At 35.0% G+C, this 22686-nt stretch overlaps 3 protein-coding genes across 4 annotated transcripts; 2 read left to right on the forward strand and 1 right to left on the reverse strand.

Annotated features, from left to right (window-relative positions):
- Positions 1-2386: 2386 nt before the first annotated feature.
- Positions 2387-6983, reverse strand: LOC149487416 (uncharacterized). The gene is made up of 6 exons (XM_089696013.1): positions 6838-6983; positions 6446-6617; positions 6166-6287; positions 4281-4377; positions 3899-3984; positions 2387-2953 (listed from the first exon to the last, which is right to left on the reverse strand). Exons 1-6 carry the CDS (start codon positions 6875-6877, stop codon positions 2442-2444), a joined length of 1029 nt encoding a protein of 342 aa, XP_089552139.1. The 5' UTR covers positions 6878-6983; the 3' UTR covers positions 2387-2441.
- A 293-nt stretch (positions 6984-7276) lies between these two features.
- Positions 7277-8508, forward strand: LOC149487417 (14 kDa phosphohistidine phosphatase-like). Of its 2 annotated transcripts, none has more exons than XM_089696018.1 (3): positions 7277-7457; positions 7541-7728; positions 8044-8508. In XM_089696018.1, exons 1-3 carry the CDS (start codon positions 7379-7381, stop codon positions 8236-8238), a joined length of 462 nt encoding a protein of 153 aa, XP_089552144.1. In that variant the 5' UTR covers positions 7277-7378; the 3' UTR covers positions 8239-8508. The 2 variants fall into 2 exon arrangements, with proteins under 2 accessions (XP_089552144.1, XP_089552145.1); XM_089696019.1 differs by having other exon boundaries at positions 7354-7478.
- Positions 8509-19589: 11081 nt separating this feature from the next.
- On the forward strand, positions 19590-21426 carry LOC149487418 (14 kDa phosphohistidine phosphatase-like). The gene is made up of 3 exons (XM_089696017.1): positions 19590-19722; positions 20484-20671; positions 21007-21426. Exons 1-3 carry the CDS (start codon positions 19623-19625, stop codon positions 21205-21207), a joined length of 489 nt encoding a protein of 162 aa, XP_089552143.1. The 5' UTR covers positions 19590-19622; the 3' UTR covers positions 21208-21426.
- The last annotated feature ends 1260 nt before the right edge of the window (positions 21427-22686 follow it).

Consider the following 22686-nt stretch of genomic DNA (forward strand, 5'->3'; position numbering starts at 1 on the left):
TATTTTTAAAACTGGTCAATAAATAATTAAAGTGATAATGTTAGTCTTTAACTCTGAACAGCTTTCCACTCCAATTATTCTAAAGAATCAACACACAATGATGTTGCATAATCAGTCTGAACTTCGATATGCGCGATTTTTGAAAAAAGTTCATTGATAGATATTTCTTTTATTGTGTAAGTAATTCTTGATCAATATAATCCCGATTGAATGAATTGTAAACTTTTTCTTAGTAATCACAATCTTTAAAATATCTTCCAAATCTACCTACAGAGTACAGGTTTTAGGATTAGGCGCCAAAAATCCGAAATACTAAACGGTACGTAATAAATTAAAATCCATAAATAAATAATATTTTGATTATTGTACCTACTTAAACTTTCGACTATTACTATGCAAAGCTTAGTAAGTCCAATGTTATGACCAAATTTTTTAACGTGATAACGTTTTTAAAATCGTTTTAGTCGGGTGACATGTTCAGAAACTTGTGTCACACCAAAACCTCACGAGCGCGATCGCAGGTATAACGAGAGAGAGACGGACCGATCTCCCGTCTCATCTCGAGCGCTGCCACTGCATTATGTTATCACATAAACATCTCGATCGTAAACCTACTTTACAAACAACCAATTTTTTTTTACAATAAAAATACCTTAATTTCAAAGCTACTCAAATGTCTGAGTGACTACTGATGACGTGAGAGAATATTAAAAAAAAATATTTTTAGACATGTTTTGATTACTTACTTTTTTTTCGTTTTTTAAAAGGGCGGCCGTACACGGACCGCTCCAAGCAGTTGAGACCGACGCGGACGGCTTGAAGCCGCGACCGCGCGGTAAACTATTGACATTCATTCACTGCCGGACACGGACTGCTCGAGCCGTCGCGACCGCTTCAAGCCGTCAACTGCGCGGTTTGTCCGAGTACGGCCGCTCTAAGATTATACAACATTATTATTTTTAAATACACTTTTAAATATTGTAATTAATCAATTTATATTATCAACGTTTATGGAAGGAACTCCGATACTAAAAAAATACCATTAATGTCTTAACTTTCTTTATTTCTTTATAAAACTACATAATATTTACAAATTGAAAACACAATAAAAACTTACACTAAAAAAAATAGAACGGTTCGTTATTCTAATAGTTTTTTAGTATATACTACCATCACATTGTAGCGATCTGTGACAATCATATTACTTGCTCTGTGGTGACAATGAACATACCGCATAAGAACCAAAATATAATTAATTAAATAAAATATAAATTTTGATATATCCAATTTTCTTTTTTGCTTAATTTATTACCAGTATATTAAAAGTAGTACAGTATTTTTGGATTTACCATCTATTCGAATCATTCAGAGACCAGAATTTCCACATTTTCTTAGCATTTTCCTTTACACTTGAATTCATTCAACATTCAGCTTACTTGAAATGACTATTAAAATATCGCAACCATATTACAATACAGGCACTTTAGAAAATATGTTCATATTTTATAGTTTTACATATTGTACAGATAACCTTGCTTGCATCCTTACCTTAATACAGATCAAAATAATATAACGCAGACAGTCACTTAAATATAATATTAAACTACATGTATGAAAAAAAATATACCAAAGGTATTAACTACAATTAAGTATACAAACAAAATACAGCCAATTTTTCTTATGTTCTTATGCATCGACTAACATAGTAGGTAACTGGTAACCTATATATTATATACAATAATACACCTCAAAATGAGATGGAAGATGTAAAGAAAAATAAAGAGTGTGTGCCGAGGCATGGATGGCAGAAGTGAAAATTCTTTAGCCCGATTCAAAAATACCAATACTCCATGTCGGTATTACCATGACGCGACCTTGAAATTTTACTCAACGCGCCTAAAGAAATGTCACTTCGAAAAAATAATTAAAAAATTTGTCTACCTAATAAACAATGTTAAAAATAGAAATGCATTTTCATTAGCAACCATTTCAAGTTATAAAAACAGTAAATGTCAAGTTTAATCATACGTTTCACAATACTTAAATACTACAAAATAAATTCCAAACACACTAAGGATAACTTATTATTATTAAGAACCATTATGTAATTTATTTTATATTTCAAAGAAAATGTCTACTCATTTTTTCTCTATTCTCCGGTCAAATTTTTAAACAATTCACAATTTACTATTGTAACTTGCAACCATCCAAGATTAATTATGTATCACTACTATATACAGATAAAAAAAATACGTGATGCGTCATGTATAATATCACAGTATACATAATTATTTATTTGGGCGGTTTCCTATATAAATTGTTCTTCATTTGATACATTTATTTTAGGTGCAGGCAATCCTCTTTTTTTTAATCTTACCATAGACACCACATCGACCGGTCAAAAATTTGTTGTGAAAAAAAAATATTTATAATTTTATTCATCACACTCCTAGCCGCTTGAAAATATTAGTTGTGATGGTAACTTTATCATTTTTAACACCAAGCCTTGCTTTAACATTATTTGTTTCTGCGATAGACAACCTCCTTTCTGGTTTATTAAATACCGGTGTGAATTTGGGTTTGACTTGATTCTGGGTGGTTTCAATTTCTTTGTATTCTACACGATTGGAGAATTTCACCGACTTTGCTTTAGGAACGGCGAGTTTTTCCTTTACACTGACAGGTGTTTCATCCGCGCGCATTGTGCGTCCAACGACAATTTTCCTGACATTATTCTTAGTTGTGGTCACTGTAAAACTTCTTTTCACTATGGGCGGACTTTTCAGAATACCCTCGTATTTTAGCGCATCTTTATCTACGGGTATAACCACGTCTGGTTTATCTTTGGTACCGAGGCGCGAAAAAACTTGCTTATTCGTCTCCTTTTGAACTGGTTTGCTTTCCAACTGACTAGAGGTTCCGAGTCGAGCGAACACTGTCTTACTTTGTGGTGCTGTAAATCAAAATAAATTAATATTTTATAGTTTTAATTACTCAACTTAAGAAAAAAATATAAATTGAAGCGCATAACTTATAATTTACGAGCTTTACCTTTTTTTATTCTATTATTATCTAGCAAACCAAGTGACATAATCAGCTCTGGCTTCGCTTTGCAGACGTATGTTTATTGTTAAGACATTTTTGTAAATTTTGTTGTGTAAATAATATAAACCTTTGGCACTACATGTCCATGAAAAGTTTCTAATTACTGTCTAATTATTGGTTTCACTCTTGTGTTGACTGTTCGTTTTCCAACATTTTCGACAATATTGGCAAAACATAAAAAACACAACTCATTTTCTAATAGTACATTATTATAACCTTTATACAGACTATTTTGCTAACTACAGTAGAACCTCTTTAACTTAAATAAATAATCTCTGTATTGGCCCTCAGTAACTTTAAGAAATTTTTCCACAACCTCTATAACATAAAATTGTTTGTGAATGAATCATTTTGAAAGAGTGTCAAATCAAAAGGTTTCGGTATTTATTGCTTGCACGTGTTTACTATGTATTGTTAACGTAAACAATACATTAAGTACCTATTGTTTGCTTTATCGAAATTCTTCAAAGCTTTGCGGCGGTTAGCTTTATGACAATGACTTACTTGCATCATAAGTTTTTGATCGTTGTCCTGGAAACATCGATTTACTTACTGTGTGATAAAACTGGCTTAAAATGAGTCCAAAAAGAAAACTAACAACCCTCACCTACGCTGATAAATTAAAAGCTATAGAAGCAGTGAAAAATGGATAGACCCTTGATAACTTAAAACCTCTATAACTTAAAATATTTTGTGTTTCCCTTGGACTTTAACTTATCGAGGTTCTACTGTACTTGATTTTTAAGCTCAAAAATGTATAAATTAAATTTCACAGGAAGTTAAAATATCTTACCTTCTTTAGTTGGTAGTGCTTGTGTCTGCTTTGTGGCGCTGAAGCGGATGAGCCTCGTCTTTTTGATACTCAGGTCTGTTTCTGGGCTGTAAGATAAATTAAAATAAATCGTAAGATAACTTAATAAAATATTATCCCCTTGCAGGCAGCTTTAATACATCAATCCCAACAAAATTTAGTTCTACAACTTTTTACAAATCTTGTAATAACCCGAAAAAAAGCTGCCTCAGTTACTTATTCGTCTGTATTTTGTGCATCACGGTTACCATGTCACCTGGCAGCACTGATTGCAATTTGTCATTAAATTTTCAATTAAGTATATTATGTAAAAAAACCTTTATCTTACTTATAGTATTAACAGATGATTGAATATTTAACTTACTCCATTTCATTTGATTTCCTTTTCTGCTGCACAACTGTCACAGGGGAAGTGTCTCGAGATGGATTGCGAGTGTAATGTTCCAGGATACGACTGGCAGCTTAAAAAGAACATACAGTAATGTTCAATAAAATATTATTTACTTTTTATTTTAGTTAAATGTTCTTTTAATTGACAATACATTTTCTGGCTGCAAGTTAAATATCAATATGCTGATATTTTTTATATATTTCTTATGTGACTGCCATTTTATCTGTCAGATAAGCCAACCAAAACTGAGAATGTATACTTGGAAATATAAATAACTAGCGACCCGCCCCGGCTTCGCACGGGTGCAATGGCGGCCGGCCGGTACCGCCGCAAACGCTACGTCCCGCAATTTTTAAATTTGTAATATCTTCGAAAATATTCACTTAAATCATACGGTGTAAAGGGCCATATAGATCTATATTTAATGAACAATGTATTCAAGGTATTTAATTGGTTAAGGCAGGGCTTCCCAAACTTATTTGTACTGTGACGCCCTTGGGATTTTACCATTTTTCTACGACGCCCCTCAACCCAGCCCCCAAAAATTCTAAGCAATTTTAGTACTATCAGTCGCCTCATATAATTGAATGGCAAATAAACCGGAAAGGTTTCCCACAATTTGCTCATTAATATCTTCTGCTAAGTCGTGAACACGGCGACTCATCGTATTATTTGAAAGAGGTACATTTTTTATTTCTTTAGCTGCCGATTCTCTAATCATCACTGATACCATATTAACCGCTGCAGGTAAAATCAATTCCTCAGCAATCGTGTGTGGTTTCTTACATTTGGCAACACGGTGAGCTACCGTGTATCTAAGAGGCGAGTAAAGCTTTAGTAGGAACTGATGCTCTTGAAATCAAAGCCGTGGACTTATGTTTCAGTTTTCGCAAATTTCTTACAAAAAAGTCTCTCGGCTTACCTTGTAAATGACTGTTAGTTGATTCCAAATGCCGTTTTAGTTTATTAGGAAGCATACTTTCGGCTGCCAACACTTTGTGACAAATAACACATTGAGGTAGTTCTACATCCCCTTTAGAAAATCCAAAAATCTTTAGGTAAATCCGAAATTCAAATATTGGTCGTCATATTTCCTATATTTCTTCCGTTTATTTAAAGTAACATTACTGCTCTCGTCCAATTCTTCACTTCGTTTTCTATTTTTTTTGAATAATATCCATTGTCAAATTATTATTAAAATTCCGCGTGCGTAATTAAACAAAACAAAAGGGAGGTCGACAACGCTCGCTGCCCGGGATGTACCGGGATGTATGAATGACAAAATGTGCGTGCTCAGCGCTCACTCGATTTGGTTGTGTCGACAAGCGACGCCCCTGGGACAATGTCGTCAAACTAGCCCTACGACGCCCTAGGGCGTCGCGACGCACAGTTTGGGAAGCCCTGGGTTAAGGATTAATGCTGTATTGGTTAAAATCGCTTCGAAAATCAACCATTATTTGTCGTAAAAAGTAAATGACAAAAAAAGTTATTGTGGGTTATCCATAAGAGATAGACATATACCATCACGGACTTTTCTGTAGACCTTTTCAATGTGTACAATACTTAGTACATTATTTTGATAAAACTCATAGGGTTCAGCCTGCGTTTGCAATGTAAGCGGAAAAAATGTAATTATTTTCGACATCACATTAGAAACCTCAAAAATAACAGTACTTCTCCACTATTTAATGGATGTTATTATACATATAAACCTTCCTCTTGAATCACTCTATCTATTAAAAAAAACCGCATCAAAATCCGTTGCGTAGTTTCAAAGATTTAAGAGTACAAAGGGACATAGGGACATAGGGACAGAGAAAGCGACTTTGTTTTATACTATGTAGTGATGATAACTCACGTGATGAAGGCTGTGTGACCGTTGCGCGTCCAGTCACTGCAGCCACAGGGACCTTGTTTGTAACTGTAGTGGTGTTCAGAACTTTATCTCTTGCATTGTTCTCATGGACTTGTTTTGCATGTCTGACAATAAATAATAGAATTAAGGTATTTAATCTTAAATTTTTAGTATAATGTTTATGAAATAGGATCAAGAAGCTACATAGAAATATATTCAATAGGTTTTGTATGATACAAAAACTAAAATTCCTGACAATCCATCAGTAAAACTCAAATCTCACCTTAATATAGCTATGATGTCCCCCATTCTCACAATACCCATGTCTCTTAGATATTCTTTGTTTAAATCTAGCAGCATATCATTCTGTATTCTATTTTCTGTAAAGGTAAGGGCGTATGTTGCTGCCACTTCCGAAGGAATCCCTGCAGCAGTGAAAAAATTCACCCACAAACCTAAAACATAAATGTATGTTAACCTATTGCTGTAACACAAATGATATAATATTTGAACGATGTCTGTGTATTTCAAAATGTATTAAAATACATACTACCAAAATACAAGGTTAAAATAAAGATGTGTAGGCTGTATACAAATGAAGTCTTCGCATCTGTAGAACAAACATTAAAGGAAATATTGATACAAAGATATATAAATGGTGCTGATGTGACTTACCTGTTAAGTTAGAATCTATTTTATTCGTTCCCGAATTCATGTTTGTTTAATAACAAAATATGAAATATCAAATTTCAATTTTATTTATAATTCACACACAACCTATAGGCTATAGCTCTAAAATGACAAATGTCAAATACGAAATAAAGTTTTTTTTAGTTGTAGCCTGTAGGCGTCACGGTGTCAAGGATATTTGAAAATGCAATAATATTACAATAAAATATAAATTGATTTACAGAATGAATGTTATAACTTATTATTCTGGAAGTATATATGTATATAATATAATGCATACATCGAAATTACTTGATGGGTATTTAAAGAGTTATATAGTTAGTTTTAAGCTAATTTTAAACTATTTGCTCATACTTTTCCCTAAAACCCTCGTATTCAGTGTAATGTAATGTACTAATGTCATTAATTTTGACAGATATTTTTTTTATAATTTATTTCAAATTTCAATCAAATGAGATTGTGTAATTTTAGAATCAAAAATAGTTATTTTGTTAAATAAAAATACATTGAAGTTAAATTACTACGAATGCTTAAATCAGTCGCGCTGCTGAAAGTAGTATATCCAGTAGCGAGAGTTGGTTTTGTTCCTGAAAAGAGCTATCAAAGTAAAATTAGAAAAACTTGAAGTACATAACCTAATGAATACCGGTATTCAGAGCCTGTTTGTATAATTATTTATATTTTTTAGTATTTTTTCAACACATAAGAAGAATGACTTCATTAAGTAGTGTACCATTAGTCGACATAGACCCTAGTGGTGTATTTAAATATATTTTATTAAAAGTTTATGAAGAAGGACAAAATGGTCAAGAGCCTGAAATAACGATAGTCAGAGGATATAAAAGATGCGAATATCATGCTGATATATATGATGAGGTAAAACTGAAAATATATTGGTAACATGTGTTGTATTATTGTTATATAAGAATTTAGACCACACATTGATGCTGCCAAATTATATTTTCAAAACAAAAATTAAGTAAAATTCTGCTTAGATGGCTTAATTCAACATTAACCCATTGAGCCCCAAATGGCCAGATCCGACCGCGACACAATAGATTTTCTATTGTGTCTGTGATTCCGGGGCCTGATGGATTAACATTGATTTAGCCGAGGTTTGATCATCTATAAAAATTACAAAACCATTTTCTACATACTTTGTAACATTTTAAATTAATTTCAACCTTTTAGGTACAAGCCAAACTTCATCCACTTGATTGTGAACCATTAGGCGGAGGAAGAATATCTCATGATCCAGATAATAAAAAGATTCACATTTATGGCTATTCACAAGGTTATGGAAAAGCTGACCATGAAATTGCTGCAAAACTTGTTAAAGGGGCCTACCCAGAGTATACTATATCTATCAGTGATGAAGGGTACTAAAGATTGCACTATATGTTATTGCACATGTAAAATAAGCTGTTTAATATTGATTATGTATATGCCTACCTACAACTTACATTATTTTATTAATTAAGAACTAACCACCCAGTTTTCTAGTTCCTTCTTAATGTAACTCTCTTTTACAGTCAAGTAAATGAAAATAAACAGCCCTGTTGTATTTGTGGAAGTGTATCTACCCAAAGTTAATTATATCCACCCTTAAACTAATGTAAACTTTTTATGTTTTAATAAACCAGTTTTATTTAGAAACGACTTTTATTTAAAATGAACACTGACATCGAGACGAATCATACAAGCCCAAACTCGATATAATTATGTCGTAATATAACGGAGTTCCTATGGCCACCTTCCAGCTCCATCATTAGATACTCCATGTCATCAAAATATTCCATTGTCACACGTAATACATATGCGTGCTGATGCGTGCAAAATGCGAAGCGATGTGACAACAGCGCATAACAAAACCAATCAATCATGGCAAAGGTGACCTCTGATTGGTCCATTTCAATCAAATCAACAAAGGATGCAGTGGTTTTGTATCTCGTGTATAATGTTCAATGAATAGTTCTTATTTGTGTCACTAGAGGGTCAGCAATTGTTGATCAAATTGGAGCCACATTTGTATGCCGAATCATACATTAGATCAACAAAAACTGTTTTGATCAACAATTGCTAACTGATCAAAAATTAACTGATGCTACAACCCGTCTTATCAACCTATATATATATAAATATTTCCCAACTCCTCTGACTTAAATCCAAATCTCCTCACCTTATTCCTTACCGTGAATTAGGCATGACGAAAGATTTTGAAATCCTCTTCCATAATGTGTGTATACGTTTACTATACAAGAAAAATCCTATATTTCGGTAATATACTTAAATTTAACGAAGATAAAAGCCATTTTTCAAAAAATATAAATTATTAACTGTGCCAAAACAGCTCGCAAGTGTCATGGCGTAGGCGTGACGTCACTCTTTAGTAAATACGTAATTATTTGTACGCATTGCGAAGAAAATTAGAAAAATATTTATTTAATATGTGTTATAGAAACGAATTTCAAAGTTTATGAGTGGTGTTCAGTATTGCAGTGTGAATCCACATAAAAATAATGCTCAAAAATTTTTTTTTTTTTTTTTTTGTTCTTCATCATCGCAATCTATCAATTTTCAGATATTCAGCGATTTTTTAAGAATTTTAAGGTTGTTTCGTACGGAAGTCGTCCAGTGACTACTCCGTTTATTGGTGATTATATCTTGTTTAATTTATTGACTTTTTTATTTTTTTTTTTATATCAAATCCTGAGGTATCCTTCTTTTGAGTCTCCTGGTGGTTGTGTGGGCGTTCATAAGGTTTACAGCCAGCTGGTTTGGGTGGTGTTTAATACGCTCTTTATATGATTTAGTTCTCTCAACTATTTCTTCCTTAACCGTGCTTATGCAGAGGTCGTGGTGCAATCTATCGTTGGACACATACCAAGGTGCACCTGTTACTAATCTTAGCATTTTTGACTGAAATCTTTGAACTATATCCACATTAGACTTTGCTGCTGATCCCCATAGCTGCAGGCCATATGTCCATATATAGGCTTTATAATACATTTGTATAGTAACAGTTTATTATCTAAGGAAAGGGACGATTTTCTGTTTAGGAGCCAGAACAATGTGCGTAGTTTTTGACTCATTGCCAGTCGTTTTGTGAAGATGTGCTTCTTCCACGTTAGACGTCTGTCCAGATATATTCCAAGATACCTTACGTGGTCGTGTTGTGGAAGTTCTCTGCCGTTAAGAGTGACAGGTGGGCATGTCTCTTTTTTATAGGTGAAAGTTACCTGAACGGATTTACTCTCATTTGCTCTAATACGCCAGTCTTTGAGCCATTGAGATATTTGGTCGAGGCTGGATTGGAGCTTGTGTGAAGCAACAGCTGGTGAGTTATCTGATACTAAGATTGCTGTATCGTCTGCAAATGTTCCAGTGATTACTCCATCGATCGAAGGGAGGTCCGCAGTAAATAGTAGGTAAAGAGTAGGACCCATAACACTACCTTGTGGAACTCCGGCTTGGATGCTTTTTAGTTCCGTTGTTTCTTCCGCCTGTTTTACAAAAAAGTATCTATCACTCAAGTATGACTTGATGAGGCTGTAGAAGTTAGAAGAAAGATTTTTTTTTACTTTAAATAGTAATCCATCATGCCACACGCGGTCAAAGGCTTGGGATATGTCTAGGAAGGCAGCAGTACAGTACTTTTTTTTTTCGTAGGTTTCGTTTATATGTTCCACTAATCGGTGTACTTGTTCTATAGTCCCATGTCTTTGGCGAAATCCGAACTGATGATCAGGCAGAAGTTTCTTCTCAGAGATAATTGGGGTCAATCTACGAAGGATAAGAATTTCCAATATCTTGGATGGTATAGGAAGTAGGCTTATAGGTCTGTATGATTGGGCCTCAACGGGATTTTTCCCTGGTTTGGCAATCATGATAACCTGAGCTACTTTCCACTGAGGTGGAAACGCACTACTTTGTATGATAGCATTGTACAGGAATGTTAGAAATTTGATGCCTTCCTTTGGAAGTTCCTTAAGGATTTTTCCTGTTATTAGATCGTATCCTGGGGCTTTATTAGAATCTAGGTTTTTTATGACTGTTCTTACTTCATTTATAGTGACCTTTTTCATGGGAGGACTAGAAACTTTGATACTTTGATTTAATAATAGGGCGACTTCTTGGGTTTTTAAAGAGCCCATATCTGGATTGGGTGTGAAGACTTTCTCAAGATGTTCAGCAAATGTATCCGCTTTTTGTGCGTCACTAGAAGCCCATTCAGTGTTACCTTTTCGTATCGGGGGATTGCTTGAAACAGGTTGTTTAAGTTTCTTTGAGGCTTTCCATAGAGAAAAGTTTGTTTCTGCTGTAGCGTCCATTCTTTCTAGCGATGTCTGGATGTTTTGGTTATCTATATTATGAAGAACTGTTTTGAGTTTCATTTGTAGGTAATTCAAGTGCTTTTTATCCACAGGGAAACCCGTACTTTGCCATCGTTTCCGGGCTTTACGTTTTTCTGCCAATAACTCTCGAACAGATTTAGGGCAAGTCTCTTTACGAAGAGATTCTCCGACAGATGGAGTAGCGTACCAAGCAGACTGTTGGATACAGTTATTGAAGTGTTCAACAGCTTCTACTATGTCAGGGTTAGATTTTAATTGAATATTTAATTCCAGCTTTTCTGCTACGAGCTGCCTAAATAGTTCCCAATTAGTTCTATTTGAGTGTAATCTGCATGGCTTCGGTGTTTCTGCTATTGACCTTCTTAAGGTGCGTATAAATTAAGCGCGGCAGCCGCGCGAGCCAATGTTCGACCAGAGTTGACGTTCATTTGCTGCGCGAGCCAATATGTAGATATATTTTAAGTTGAACGTAGTTGCCGCGCGCGGCAGGCGATCCATCACGAACATCTCTTCTGTAGGACGCCAAAAGTGTAGTCATTTTCTTTTCAAGTCAGGAATAGGTATATCCATTTTCTTACTGATTTCTACCCACGCATCATACCTCAGCGATTTATTGTGGTATTGGGAGGATTTGCTGTTCCACAAAAATTCATTAGCGCCATACAATTGTATTAGTAAACGGCACTTTTCGTTGTCCATTTTTACGTATACGCCGCGCGAGCCGAATCACCAAAACTACAAACCGTCCACACGGCGCGCGAGCGAACGCCTGAAGCTCCTTTGATGCGGTCTCAAAAACCGACAGTGAGCGGATCGCCCCGCGGCACGTTCGAGCGCGGCAATGTTCGCGTCGCCGCGCGCGGCGATCCCGTCTACATAGTGCGCGGCCGCCGCGCGCGCCTATGTTCGATGGTTTGCCGCGCTTAGTTTATACGCGGCTTTAGTGTTATTTCCACAGGAGAGTGATCAGAGGATAAATCTGTGCTTGTTTTACAGGTAATAAACTTAGGTGATAACCCTCTTATTACATAAAAGTCTAGCAGATCTGGTATTTTACTACTATCCGTAGGCCAGTAGGTTGGCTTACCAGCTGAAACAACGCCGAGTTTTAATTTATCTATAGCCATTAATAGTTGCCTGCCTTTAGTTGTTATTGTACGCGAACCCCAATATTGATGCTTGGCATTATAATCGCCACCAGCGATAAATCTGGTATCAAAAGAGGAGAAGAACTTTTCGTAGTCTTCACATTTTAATTGATGTTTAGGTGGACTATAAACTGCAGATATTGTGAATGGTCCAACCCAATCTTCAATAACGACATTAGTTGCTTGAATTTGTTCAGTGCAGTAATGAATTATTTCATGGTGTTTAATATTCTGTCTTATGAGCACCGCACTTCCTCCATGTGCGGTACCGTCAGGGTGCATTGTATGGTATATTTTGTAATTTGGGATGCTGAAATGACTTTTCTTCGTAAAGTGTGTTTCTGTGATCAATAATATGTCTATCTTTTGTGTCTCGAGATATGCCTTAACCTCAAGGGTATGTTGTGACAGCCCATTGGCATTCCATAGGGCGATTTTCAAGCAGTCGAAGGTGACAGCTTGGTTGTTAGGGCTATTATAAGGTTTGTCAGTGTAGTAAGTTGTTGCATCATTTGTTTCATCAGACTCATTATTTCATGAATATCGTTTTGATTACTGAATACTGAGTGTTGTAGCTTCTGTTGTTAAGTTCGCCGATTGCGGTTTATTGGTTACAGCATCTTTGTATGAATATGGGTGATATAGCTTTTCTTTATTTAAAGAGATGTGACTTTCTCTAGTGGCATTCGAATCTTTGGTAGATAAGTAGGTTTTCCTGCGTTCTGCGGTCTTAGGAAACTTGAGGTTTTGGAGTTCACGATAAATTTTACAGCCTTTGTAATTTGCTGGATGGTTACCATCACAAAGGACACATTTGACACTGTCTGATCTGGTTTTCCTTAAACAATCGCTGGAGAGGTGATCACCAGCGCATTTAATACATTTAGGGCTACGGCGACAGTAGGTTTTGGTGTGTCCGTATTGTTGGCATTTTGCGCATTGTGGAAGCTCGCGTTTCGGCCGGGGAGGTTCAAAAGATACGATGCAGTTCATTAGGGTTTTTACTTCATAAATGTGCTTGTTGTTGGGTTTAGTTTTTAGTTCAATTATGAACAGTGGTAATGGTTTCTTTGTCACTTTTTGCTTGATATTCCATATGTTTGTGCTGGTGTGCCCTATGTCTTCCAGAGCCTCTTTAATATCCTCTGGGTCTGCTGAAGGATGCATCTTCTTAAGTACCACTTTAAAACCCCGTTCGTTCTTAGGTTTGTATGTAAAAAACTCTGTATTTCTAAGTTCTAATTGGTGAACAATAGTTCTATAAGTCTCAGAGTCTTTAGGTTGTATTTTAACTTGATTGTTAGTGAGAACTTTTAGGGTGAACATATCGTGCACATGTTCATTAAGAGTCTTTAAAAGGGGTTGAATATTTTCAACTTTGTCAACAAATATTGGTGGTGGTTTATTGGTCTTATTAGAAGGAGTATTATTATTTTCTGCCTGCTCGTTATCAACTTCTAAGCTGGAGAATCTGTTTGTTGTAGGTGTTTGATGGCTATGAGATAGCCAATATGAGTCTAATTTGGTTTGCTTTTGGGCTCCATTGTTTTCAGGACTTGAGTTTGGCCTCTTTTTTCTTGTAACTTCTTTCCAGTTGTCATGTTCACTTCCATCACTTGGTTCAGTAAGTATGATTTGCGAACTTTGATTAGGATCCGTGTTTGGATAGTCTCCAAGAGATAATGTTCTGGATCTAGTTTCAAACATACCTTTGTGGAATATTTGTTGTGTTAGGGTCTTATTGTTAGTATCGTTCATCATATCTCTTTGGTTTGTAACTATGCATGGTCTCTGAATAAAGAGGCTCGGAGGGAAAGCCTGCTGCACGAGTTTCTTGTTACCAGTAGCATTTGCTGTCGCAGGAACCTGGTGACCCGTTCCTGTGCAGTTTTCAGTCAAAGGTGCTGGCAAAATGTTGCCCCCCCCCAGAATACGAGGGGCTGCCCGAGGGTTGCTCGGGGAGGGATTCTCCGGAAATACCGGTACCCTCCTGGGGTAGTTTGTTTTTTAATTTTGCCTCCATCTTTCTTCTCTCCTCTCCACTAAGTTTGCAGAATGCCTGCCGGTTAATCCCGCCAACCACTATCTTGTACTGGGCCCTTTTGGCGCACGTCGTCCTCATCGTCCCCAGCCAAGTACTGAGAGCACTGCTCACATACCACTCCCAGGAGTATTGATTTCGGCTCTCCAACCTAGGTTTTTATAACGGAGTTTACCTTCTCCGGCCTTGTGGTCCGCGGAGGATTCACCTCTACCCTATGGATGAACACAGGGCGTTCCCCTATCCGCCACCTGGGGACGCGGCCTCTAGGGAATTAGGCTACCCCGAGGCAAAAAAAATGTGTTAGTAATTATTTCAAGCGAGAAATAATAAGAAATGATTGTATAAAGTTGGCGCGGAGAACCCCGAATCACGTATTCGTGAATTCGCAATTATATTTCTGTTCTGAGTCGATAAAGCATACGTGAAACAATAGAAAATAAATAAAAATGCGTATTCTCAACATATTCATAACAACATAACACATCTGACGTGAGTTGTTTACTTAAGCGTGACGTCACGCGTGTTTTAGTCAAAATGGCCAACTGCAGAATTTCAATGTTTTATTTTCTTCATAATCTCATTAATCTTAATGTTTTTAAGATTTCTAAGTCACTATATTGAATTTGTAGGGGCTTGTTATGTGCGGGTGTAATGAAAGATGAATAACTACGCAAAGGTTATATTTCGTTAACTACATATACCTACCTATATTATATTAGTTTCTATAACTCTCGGAGCAATTAACAAGCCTGGAGAAGTAACAATTAATTGAACGTTTCTTATATAGTGGCTCTCTTTTATTCAATACCCTAATTAATGCGATAGAAAGAGACAACACACTGTTATCTGCTTGGCATTCAAATCCACATGTAGCCACTTTTTGTTCTAAAAAGGTAGTGCTTGCCTTTACTTTATCGAATACTAAAATATCGATAAATAAAAAAATTAAGTTATAAATTGCTTGAAGATAATTTAAGATTCGTTTAATTTTGAATTATGGATAGGTAATTCCAAATTTTAAGATTCGTTTAATTTGGAATTATTCATTTACGATGCGTATTGACTGCCTTGCATTGTATGGTAGTGGTATTTATAAAAAAATATTATGAGGTATTTCGGTTGGGTTTTTTTTATGGTAGGTTGTTTTTATGGTTTCGTAAAAAGGTACGTATTTTTTCCTGTTTTCATAGATTCATTCATAGAATTATACGGAACCCTTCGTGCGCGAATCTGACTTCCACCTGGTTGATCTTTTTACAAATCAATAGTCAGTCAAAAGCAAAAATATATAAGAATGGACATATTTTGATACTCTTTCACGTAAAAACTACTGAATGAGTTTTTATGGAACTTCATAATTATATAGTTTAAACATCAGAATAACATATTATAGGCTACAATTTACCGCAGGAAAATAACTCATTCCCACAGGAAAAAATTGGTACAAGTTTAAAATAAATTGCTTCAAATAAAACAAATAAACATTTATTTTTTTTACAACCTTTTAATTTCGATACTTAATTACCAAATTACAATATTTATTATTTAAAATAGATGCCACCTTGAACTTGTGGCACAGCATCTCTGCAAAGCACTTTACTATTCTTCCCGTCTGATTCGAAATGATTTGAACAAGGCCGAGAATTTTTTGAAGGCTTCCAATTTTTCCTGTGCTATAGCTTTAACCCAAACATCTTTTAATTGTTCTCAAGCCAGAAACCTGCAAATAACAATAAAATCCATACTTAAATACCTTTTTTTTTCTCCTAACCTAAAGCAGTCATTATCAATGAAGTACTTCGTTCCTACTCAAGTATCGATAATTGCACAACACTATGGAAGTTATATTTTGCATTTTTTCTAAAAACTAAGCTGATTATGATTTCATTTCAATGATTACGGTTAGATAAAACATAGATGATTAAGAAAATAAGGTTAATTAACTTATTTATAATACAATTAACAAAAAAAATGATCAAAACACTAACCTGTGAAATGACAAATTTCTATCTTCGTCCGATTTCACATTACTACGGCTTTTACAGCCGTAAGCAATACAAGCCATATTATCTTTAGTCAATTGTCTTTTCATAAAATAATAAATTAAACTAAAACACTCGTTTTTCACTTCAAAAAAGATAAGTAAAATAACCAAGCGATGATCACCAGACTGGTGATCAAAACAAATTGTAATGGCTACATGTCATTTCAAACTGTCGAACTGACATATATCTGTCCTCTTTTTTCGCATGACATTTTGCCATAAGCTAAAAAGGCCAAACTAGTGCGTTATTAGTCCGGGATACATCGCCCATTTTTGCAAGTGATTACTATCAAGCTAATTTTTCGTGAGTAGCTTTATTTTGATGAGATACCCAATAATTTCATGTACGAAACTCTCGATTGTGGTAGCTACCAGAGGAAACAAGGATAAAATATTTTGATTTGATGGTTCTCAAATATTAATTACTAACTGAATGTTTTTTTTTTGCTCAATCTCAAGATAATTATCTAAATTATTCGAAAAAATATTTGTCCTACAAAATCTATGGTTTGATCAAAGAGTCCCCCTTTCCAATGTGTATCGATAACGAAGTCATCATAAATGATTACTAACCAGCAGATTCTTTTATTTTCACTTATTTAATACTTATATAATTCAACAGACATATTGTCCTACAAATTGCGTAATAAATATTTGAGAACCGTCAAATCAAAAAATTTTATCCTTGTAACCTCTGTAAGCTACCACAATCGAGAGTTTCGTACATGAAATTATTGGTCATCTCATCAAAATAAAGCTACTCACGAAAAATTAGCTTGATAGTAATCACTTGCAAAAATGGGCGATGTATCCCGGACTATATTGTTCAATTAATTGTTACTTCTCCAGGCTTGTTAATTGCTCCGAGCTACAAGTGCCATATCACACTAGCGGATTGCGAGCGGTTTCAAAGCGGAGCGGGTGCGCAACGAATACGTTGCGGGCGCGCAACGAACACGCCGCGGTTGCGCAGCGAATTCGTTGCGGACGCGTCATTTTGTATACTCTCGCACAAAAGCCAGCCCTTCCGCCTTGCCTAACTTCCATTCAATATTTCCATCGTTTCTGTAGCACTCAATTTTTTAACCGTACTGTGGAAATGCACTTACTTAACAGTTAACTAAAGATGTAATAACAACTGGAGTTGTTAAAAAAAGGTGCTATAAAATTGAATTACTAGGACTTTTAGAATGTACCATACATTCCAAAAGTATGTAACGACTGACCAGTATAATCTCTCCCATAGCAACGTATGTTATAAAGAGATTTTGTGAACCTAATTATGAGCAAAGTGATAGTGAGTTGCTGGTTGCTTGATAAAATTTTCTATTCACTGCTATTTATCTAATAATAAGATAGCCCTGTTTTAGTTAAGGAGCTTTAACATTTATTTCACTAATGAACTTTCTTAATGAGCAATTAAGTTATCTGATTGCATTTCGACCAAGATTTAATAGATAAAACAATACCCTAAACATTAACATGTTATGAAACTCGTAAAAAATAATGATCTCATAATTATTATACTATCACAAGTTATAAGTAACAACCAGCACGGATTCCATTTTGTTAATGAGTGTACATGACTGCGACGTAAACGTTGCGCATCTGCCACGCGTCCGCAACGAATTCGCTGCGCAACCGCAACGTATTCGTTGCGCACCCGCTCCGCTTTGAAACCGCTCGCAATCCGCTAGTGTGATATGTCACAAACTTTATCCGCCATGTTAGCTAATTTTGACGTGACAACGTCTTAAATTAGGTTGCGACTGGGAGTCACTTATGAAAAAGTGTAACGCTCGGTAACGTTACGATGAGTCACCGAACGAGAGAGAGGCCCGCCGAATGCCTTGCGTCTCTCTCCCACTCAACTATGATCGAGAAAAAGACGTTGTCACGTAAAATCTTCGCCCGTAAAACCGACTTTACAGGCAACCATTTTTTTTTTTCTAAATCTTTTAATTCGCTAACTGTGAGGACTGCTTGCACAGCTGCGGGTAAATGTCCCATCCACAGCATCGTCAGTGTTTCGTCCGAGAATTTTTTCCGAGCCAGGTCTCGCATACGCCGTAAAAGTTGAGAAGGCTTCTGTTCGCCCAACTCAAGCTCTTTTAATAATTTTTGGACCTGACGCACTTCCGATTCTTCATATACTACGAGCAACCGTGTTTTCAATGCTTCGTACTTCTTTGTATCGGGTGGTGTTAATACAATGTCGCTAACCTGCTCAACGTGTTCGCGACTTAATTTCGCTACCACCAGGTTATATTTCGATTCGTCCGCCAGCTTCTGATTCGCCACCACTGCTTCAAACTGCGCGAACCAAAGTCGTGGTGATTCTTTCAAGTCTGGAATTCTACTCGACACAGTGATCTGCGCGAGAGCATTTTCACTCTCATCCGCTCTAATTGGAACTGCCGGATTCATTTTGAATTAAATTTTTATTTAATCAATAAATTAAATAATCACACAAACGAAATCTATGCAATTCACTATAATAATGTTCACTTTTCGTCGGGGTCACCAATGTAGGGGCTTGTTATGTGCGGGTGTAATGAAAGATGAATAACTACGCAAAGGTTATATTTCGTTAACTACATATATATATTCGTATGTAATTAATATTCGACCTATGCGACCAACCCGCGTCCCGACAAGCCCGTAACCACACCCGTAACTGTCTGTGCATTGTGCAATGTGCATAGCGCACGAACTGTTTATATACGAGTTACCGTGTGAACTTTCTTAGCGCTACACTTGAAATTCGATAACTCATAAATTGGCTTGTCGTCGCTACAAATTTATTTATTGTACATTTTCCCTTAAAAACACTAATACGATCATTTATGGATACTGTCGTCATGCCTGCTTCCTTACCCTTAACGTAGGCTGTAGATAGACTACGAATGTATGAGATTGACGTAAGCTGTAGATACGTTTCTACAGCTTACGTCAATCTCATACATTCGTAGTCTATTCTATTGATCGCTACGCTAACAGAAAGCCACTTGACTAGGGGGGCTGGCGGGGGCTGGCCTTGTAAACATACTTGACACTGGCAAAAAGTCACATCTTCTTGCCATAAAGAGAAAAAAAAAATAGTCCAATCAAAATACCTATGAAATTGCGTTTAATTTTTTAAATTCACAGATGTATTAGTTACTACGTAATTTAAATTTATGAAAGTTAAATTACGACGAATTCTTAAATCAGTAGCGCTGCTTAAAATAGTATATCCAGTTGCGAGAGTTGGTTTTGTGCCTGAAAAGAATTATCAAAGTAATATTATAAAACTAGCGACCCGCCCCGGCTTCGCACGGGTGCAATGCTGATACTAAATACACTACAGAAAAACTGTGAAAACATAGCGACCCGCACCGGGCGGTCGGCCGGTACCGCCGCAAACGCTACGTCCCGCAATTTTTAAATCTGTAATATCTTCGAAAATATTCACTTAAATCATACGGTGTAAAGGGCCATATAGATCTATATTAAATGAACAATGTATCCATGGTATTTAATTGGTTAAGGATTAATGCTGTATTGGTTAAAATCGCTTCAAAAATTAGCCATTATTTGTCGTAAAAAGTAAATGACAAAAAAAAGTTATTGTGGGTTATCCATAAGAGATAGACATATACCATCGCGGACTTTTCTGTAGACCTTTTCAATGTGTATAATACTTAGTACATTATTTTGATAAAACTCGTAAGGTTCAGCCTGCGTTTGCAATGTAAGCGGAATAAATGTAATTTTTTACGACATCACATTAGAAACCTCAAAAATAACAGTACTTCTCCACTACTTAATGGATCTTATTATACATATAAACCTTCCTCTTGAATCACTCTATCTATTAAAAAAAACCGCATCAAAATCCGTTGCGTAGTTTCAAAGATTTAAGCGTACAAAGGGACATAGGGACATAGGGACATAGGGACAGGGAAAGCGACTTTGTTTTATACTATGTAGTGATCTTGAACTAACATAATGATTACCGGTATTCAGTGCCTGTTTGTATAATTATTTATATTTTTTAGTATTTTCTCAACACTTAAGAAGAATGACTACATTAAGTAGTGTACCATTAGTGGATATAGACCCTAGTGGTGAATTTAAATATATTTTGTTAAAAGTTTACGAAGAGGGAAAAAATGGTCAAGAGCCTGAAATAACGATAGTCAGAGGATATAAAAGATGCGAATATCATGCAGATATATATAATGAGGTAAATCTGAAAATATATTGGTAACATGTGTTGTATTATTGTTATTTAAAAATATAATTCGACAGAATTCATGCTGTCAAATTATATTTACAAAAAAATAAGCAAAATTCTACTTGGATGGGTCAATTCAACATTAACCTTGTATACGGTGAATTGACTTAGTCAAGGTTTGATCACCTAACAAAATTACAAATTATTTTTCTGCATGCTTTATTAAATAGAGTGTGCTGTTATTATAAAGAGAAAGAGAGGGAACTACAATGCATATAATATTGTAATTTGCCTTTAATAAGCATTATAAATATTGTAAATATAAATTAATTGCAACGTTTTAGGTAAAAGCCAAACTGGACCCACTTGAATGTGAACCGTTTTGTGGAGGAAGAATATCTCATGATCCAGATAATAAAAAGATTCACATTTATGGCTATTCACAAGGTTATGGAAAAGCTGACCATGAAATTGCTGCAAAACTTGTTAAAGGGGCCTACCCAGAGTATACCTTAACTATCAGTGATGAAAGATTACAAAAATAAGCTGTTTAATATTGATTATGTTTAAGCCTACCTACAACTTACATTATTTTATTAATTAAGAACTAACCACCTAGTTTTCTAGTTCCTTCATAATGTAACTCTCTTTTACAGTCAAGTAAATGAAAATAAACAGCTGTTGTATTTGTGGAAGTGTATCTACCCAAAGTTAAAATAATGTAAACTTTTTATATGCTTTAATAAACCAGTTTTATGTAGAAACGACTTTTATTTAATATTCAAACTGAATAGTATGAAATAATGAGATGTGCAAATGAATTATTATAGAAAATTATAAAACCACCGGTAAAGTACCTATACCTTATATTGCACGCCTCATAAGCGAAGCGTTGAGGTGGGTACTACTGTCACTTCGCGCAAAACATCTGATTTTTCAAACTTAAAATGTCTTTATGTATCATACATTGCACTTGTAAGATAATACATACACACACATATTAAGAAAAAACACTATTTTTAACGTTCATGATATTTTTGATGTCATTTTTGTTATTTAAACTAGTTAAAAAACAGTTTAAAAAAGTTCTGTCTTGGACGTCCGTGTGTCTGTATGTGCGGATCCTTTTTCTTGTTAACACGATAGCGACCGAAATACTTTACTAATCGAGTCTTTTTTTTTCTCTTACGCTTGAGTATGCTCAGGAATAGAACCCTTTCATTTTTCAGGGTCTGATTCGATGTGGTTTAATTGTTATTAAATAAACAAAAATAATAATAATTAATAAATATTTATTAAAAAAAAATTATGAGGCGTGCACTTTTGGATTTTTTTTTTATAATATTTTTTGTGTGAAGAAACGGTACTAAATGAATATTATAATACATATATTAAACCCCCTCCGTTGCTTAACCTGAAGTCAAATATTTCATTATAATCACAATAATCCATCCAGCCATTTAAGAGTAGCTAATGGGGGAAACCAAGAAGCTTATAGTGTATTAGATTTATGCTTCTTGGGGGAAACAACCACGCGCACAGAAGATAATTATAGAGATATACGATAGCGGATAGACCGTACTATTTAATAATTAATTATGCAAAATACTTTGTATTATACAAAAGCAAGCTAGAGCCTAGATATTCTCTAATCTTTGTACCTTCAACGCAAAATAATTGTGATATTTTCATTTTATCTGTTGGTTTTTGCATTATTTCTTTATCTTCATTCTGTCAAATTATAAAAGTCAATGTCAATAATTTTTTTTTTTTTTTTTTTTTTTTCTGTTATGGCAAGAAGCTAAAACTATTTGCCAGTGTCAAGTAAAAGGTAGGGAATCCATACACGGGAAAATATGATAGTACGATATTTTTCAAGGTGATCAGAAGAGTTAGGCCAAAATTAATACAAGTTACATTATAATATTACATATTATTTACATAAACTAAATAGATTAAATAGAAACTAAAAAACATTACAATTTGACGTTATTCTTAAATATAAAAGTAGATATATTATTATA

This window comes from Colias philodice, chromosome 6 (genome assembly GCF_061535455.1).
Source record: "Colias philodice isolate Cphi_HAF_F1 chromosome 6, ilColPhil1 Martin Lab GWU primary, whole genome shotgun sequence".
Classification (NCBI taxonomy): Eukaryota; Metazoa; Arthropoda; class Insecta; order Lepidoptera; family Pieridae; genus Colias; species Colias philodice.

Coding starts and splice junctions, on each gene's coding strand:
- LOC149487416 (XM_089696013.1), bottom strand. CDS start 6,877: ATGAATTCGGGAACGAATAAAATAGATTCTAACTTAACAG. Junction 6,618..6,837: donor AATAGATTCTAACTTAACAG/GTAAGTCACATC, acceptor TTTATGTTTTAG/GTTTGTGGGTGAATTTTTTC. Junction 6,288..6,445: donor GACATCATAGCTATATTAAG/GTGAGATTTGAG, acceptor ATTTATTGTCAG/ACATGCAAAACAAGTCCATG.
- LOC149487417 (XM_089696018.1), top strand. CDS start 7,379: ATGCTTAAATCAGTCGCGCTGCTGAAAGTAGTATATCCAGTAGCGAGA. Junction 7,458..7,540: donor TCCTGAAAAGAGCTATCAAA/GTAAAATTAGAA, acceptor TATATTTTTTAG/TATTTTTTCAACACATAAGA. Junction 7,729..8,043: donor ATGCTGATATATATGATGAG/GTAAAACTGAAA, acceptor TCAACCTTTTAG/GTACAAGCCAAACTTCATCC.
- LOC149487418 (XM_089696017.1), top strand. CDS start 19,623: ATGAAAGTTAAATTACGACGAATTCTTAAATCAGTAGCGCTGCTTAAA. Junction 19,723..20,483: donor GCCTGAAAAGAATTATCAAA/GTAATATTATAA, acceptor TATATTTTTTAG/TATTTTCTCAACACTTAAGA. Junction 20,672..21,006: donor ATGCAGATATATATAATGAG/GTAAATCTGAAA, acceptor GCAACGTTTTAG/GTAAAAGCCAAACTGGACCC.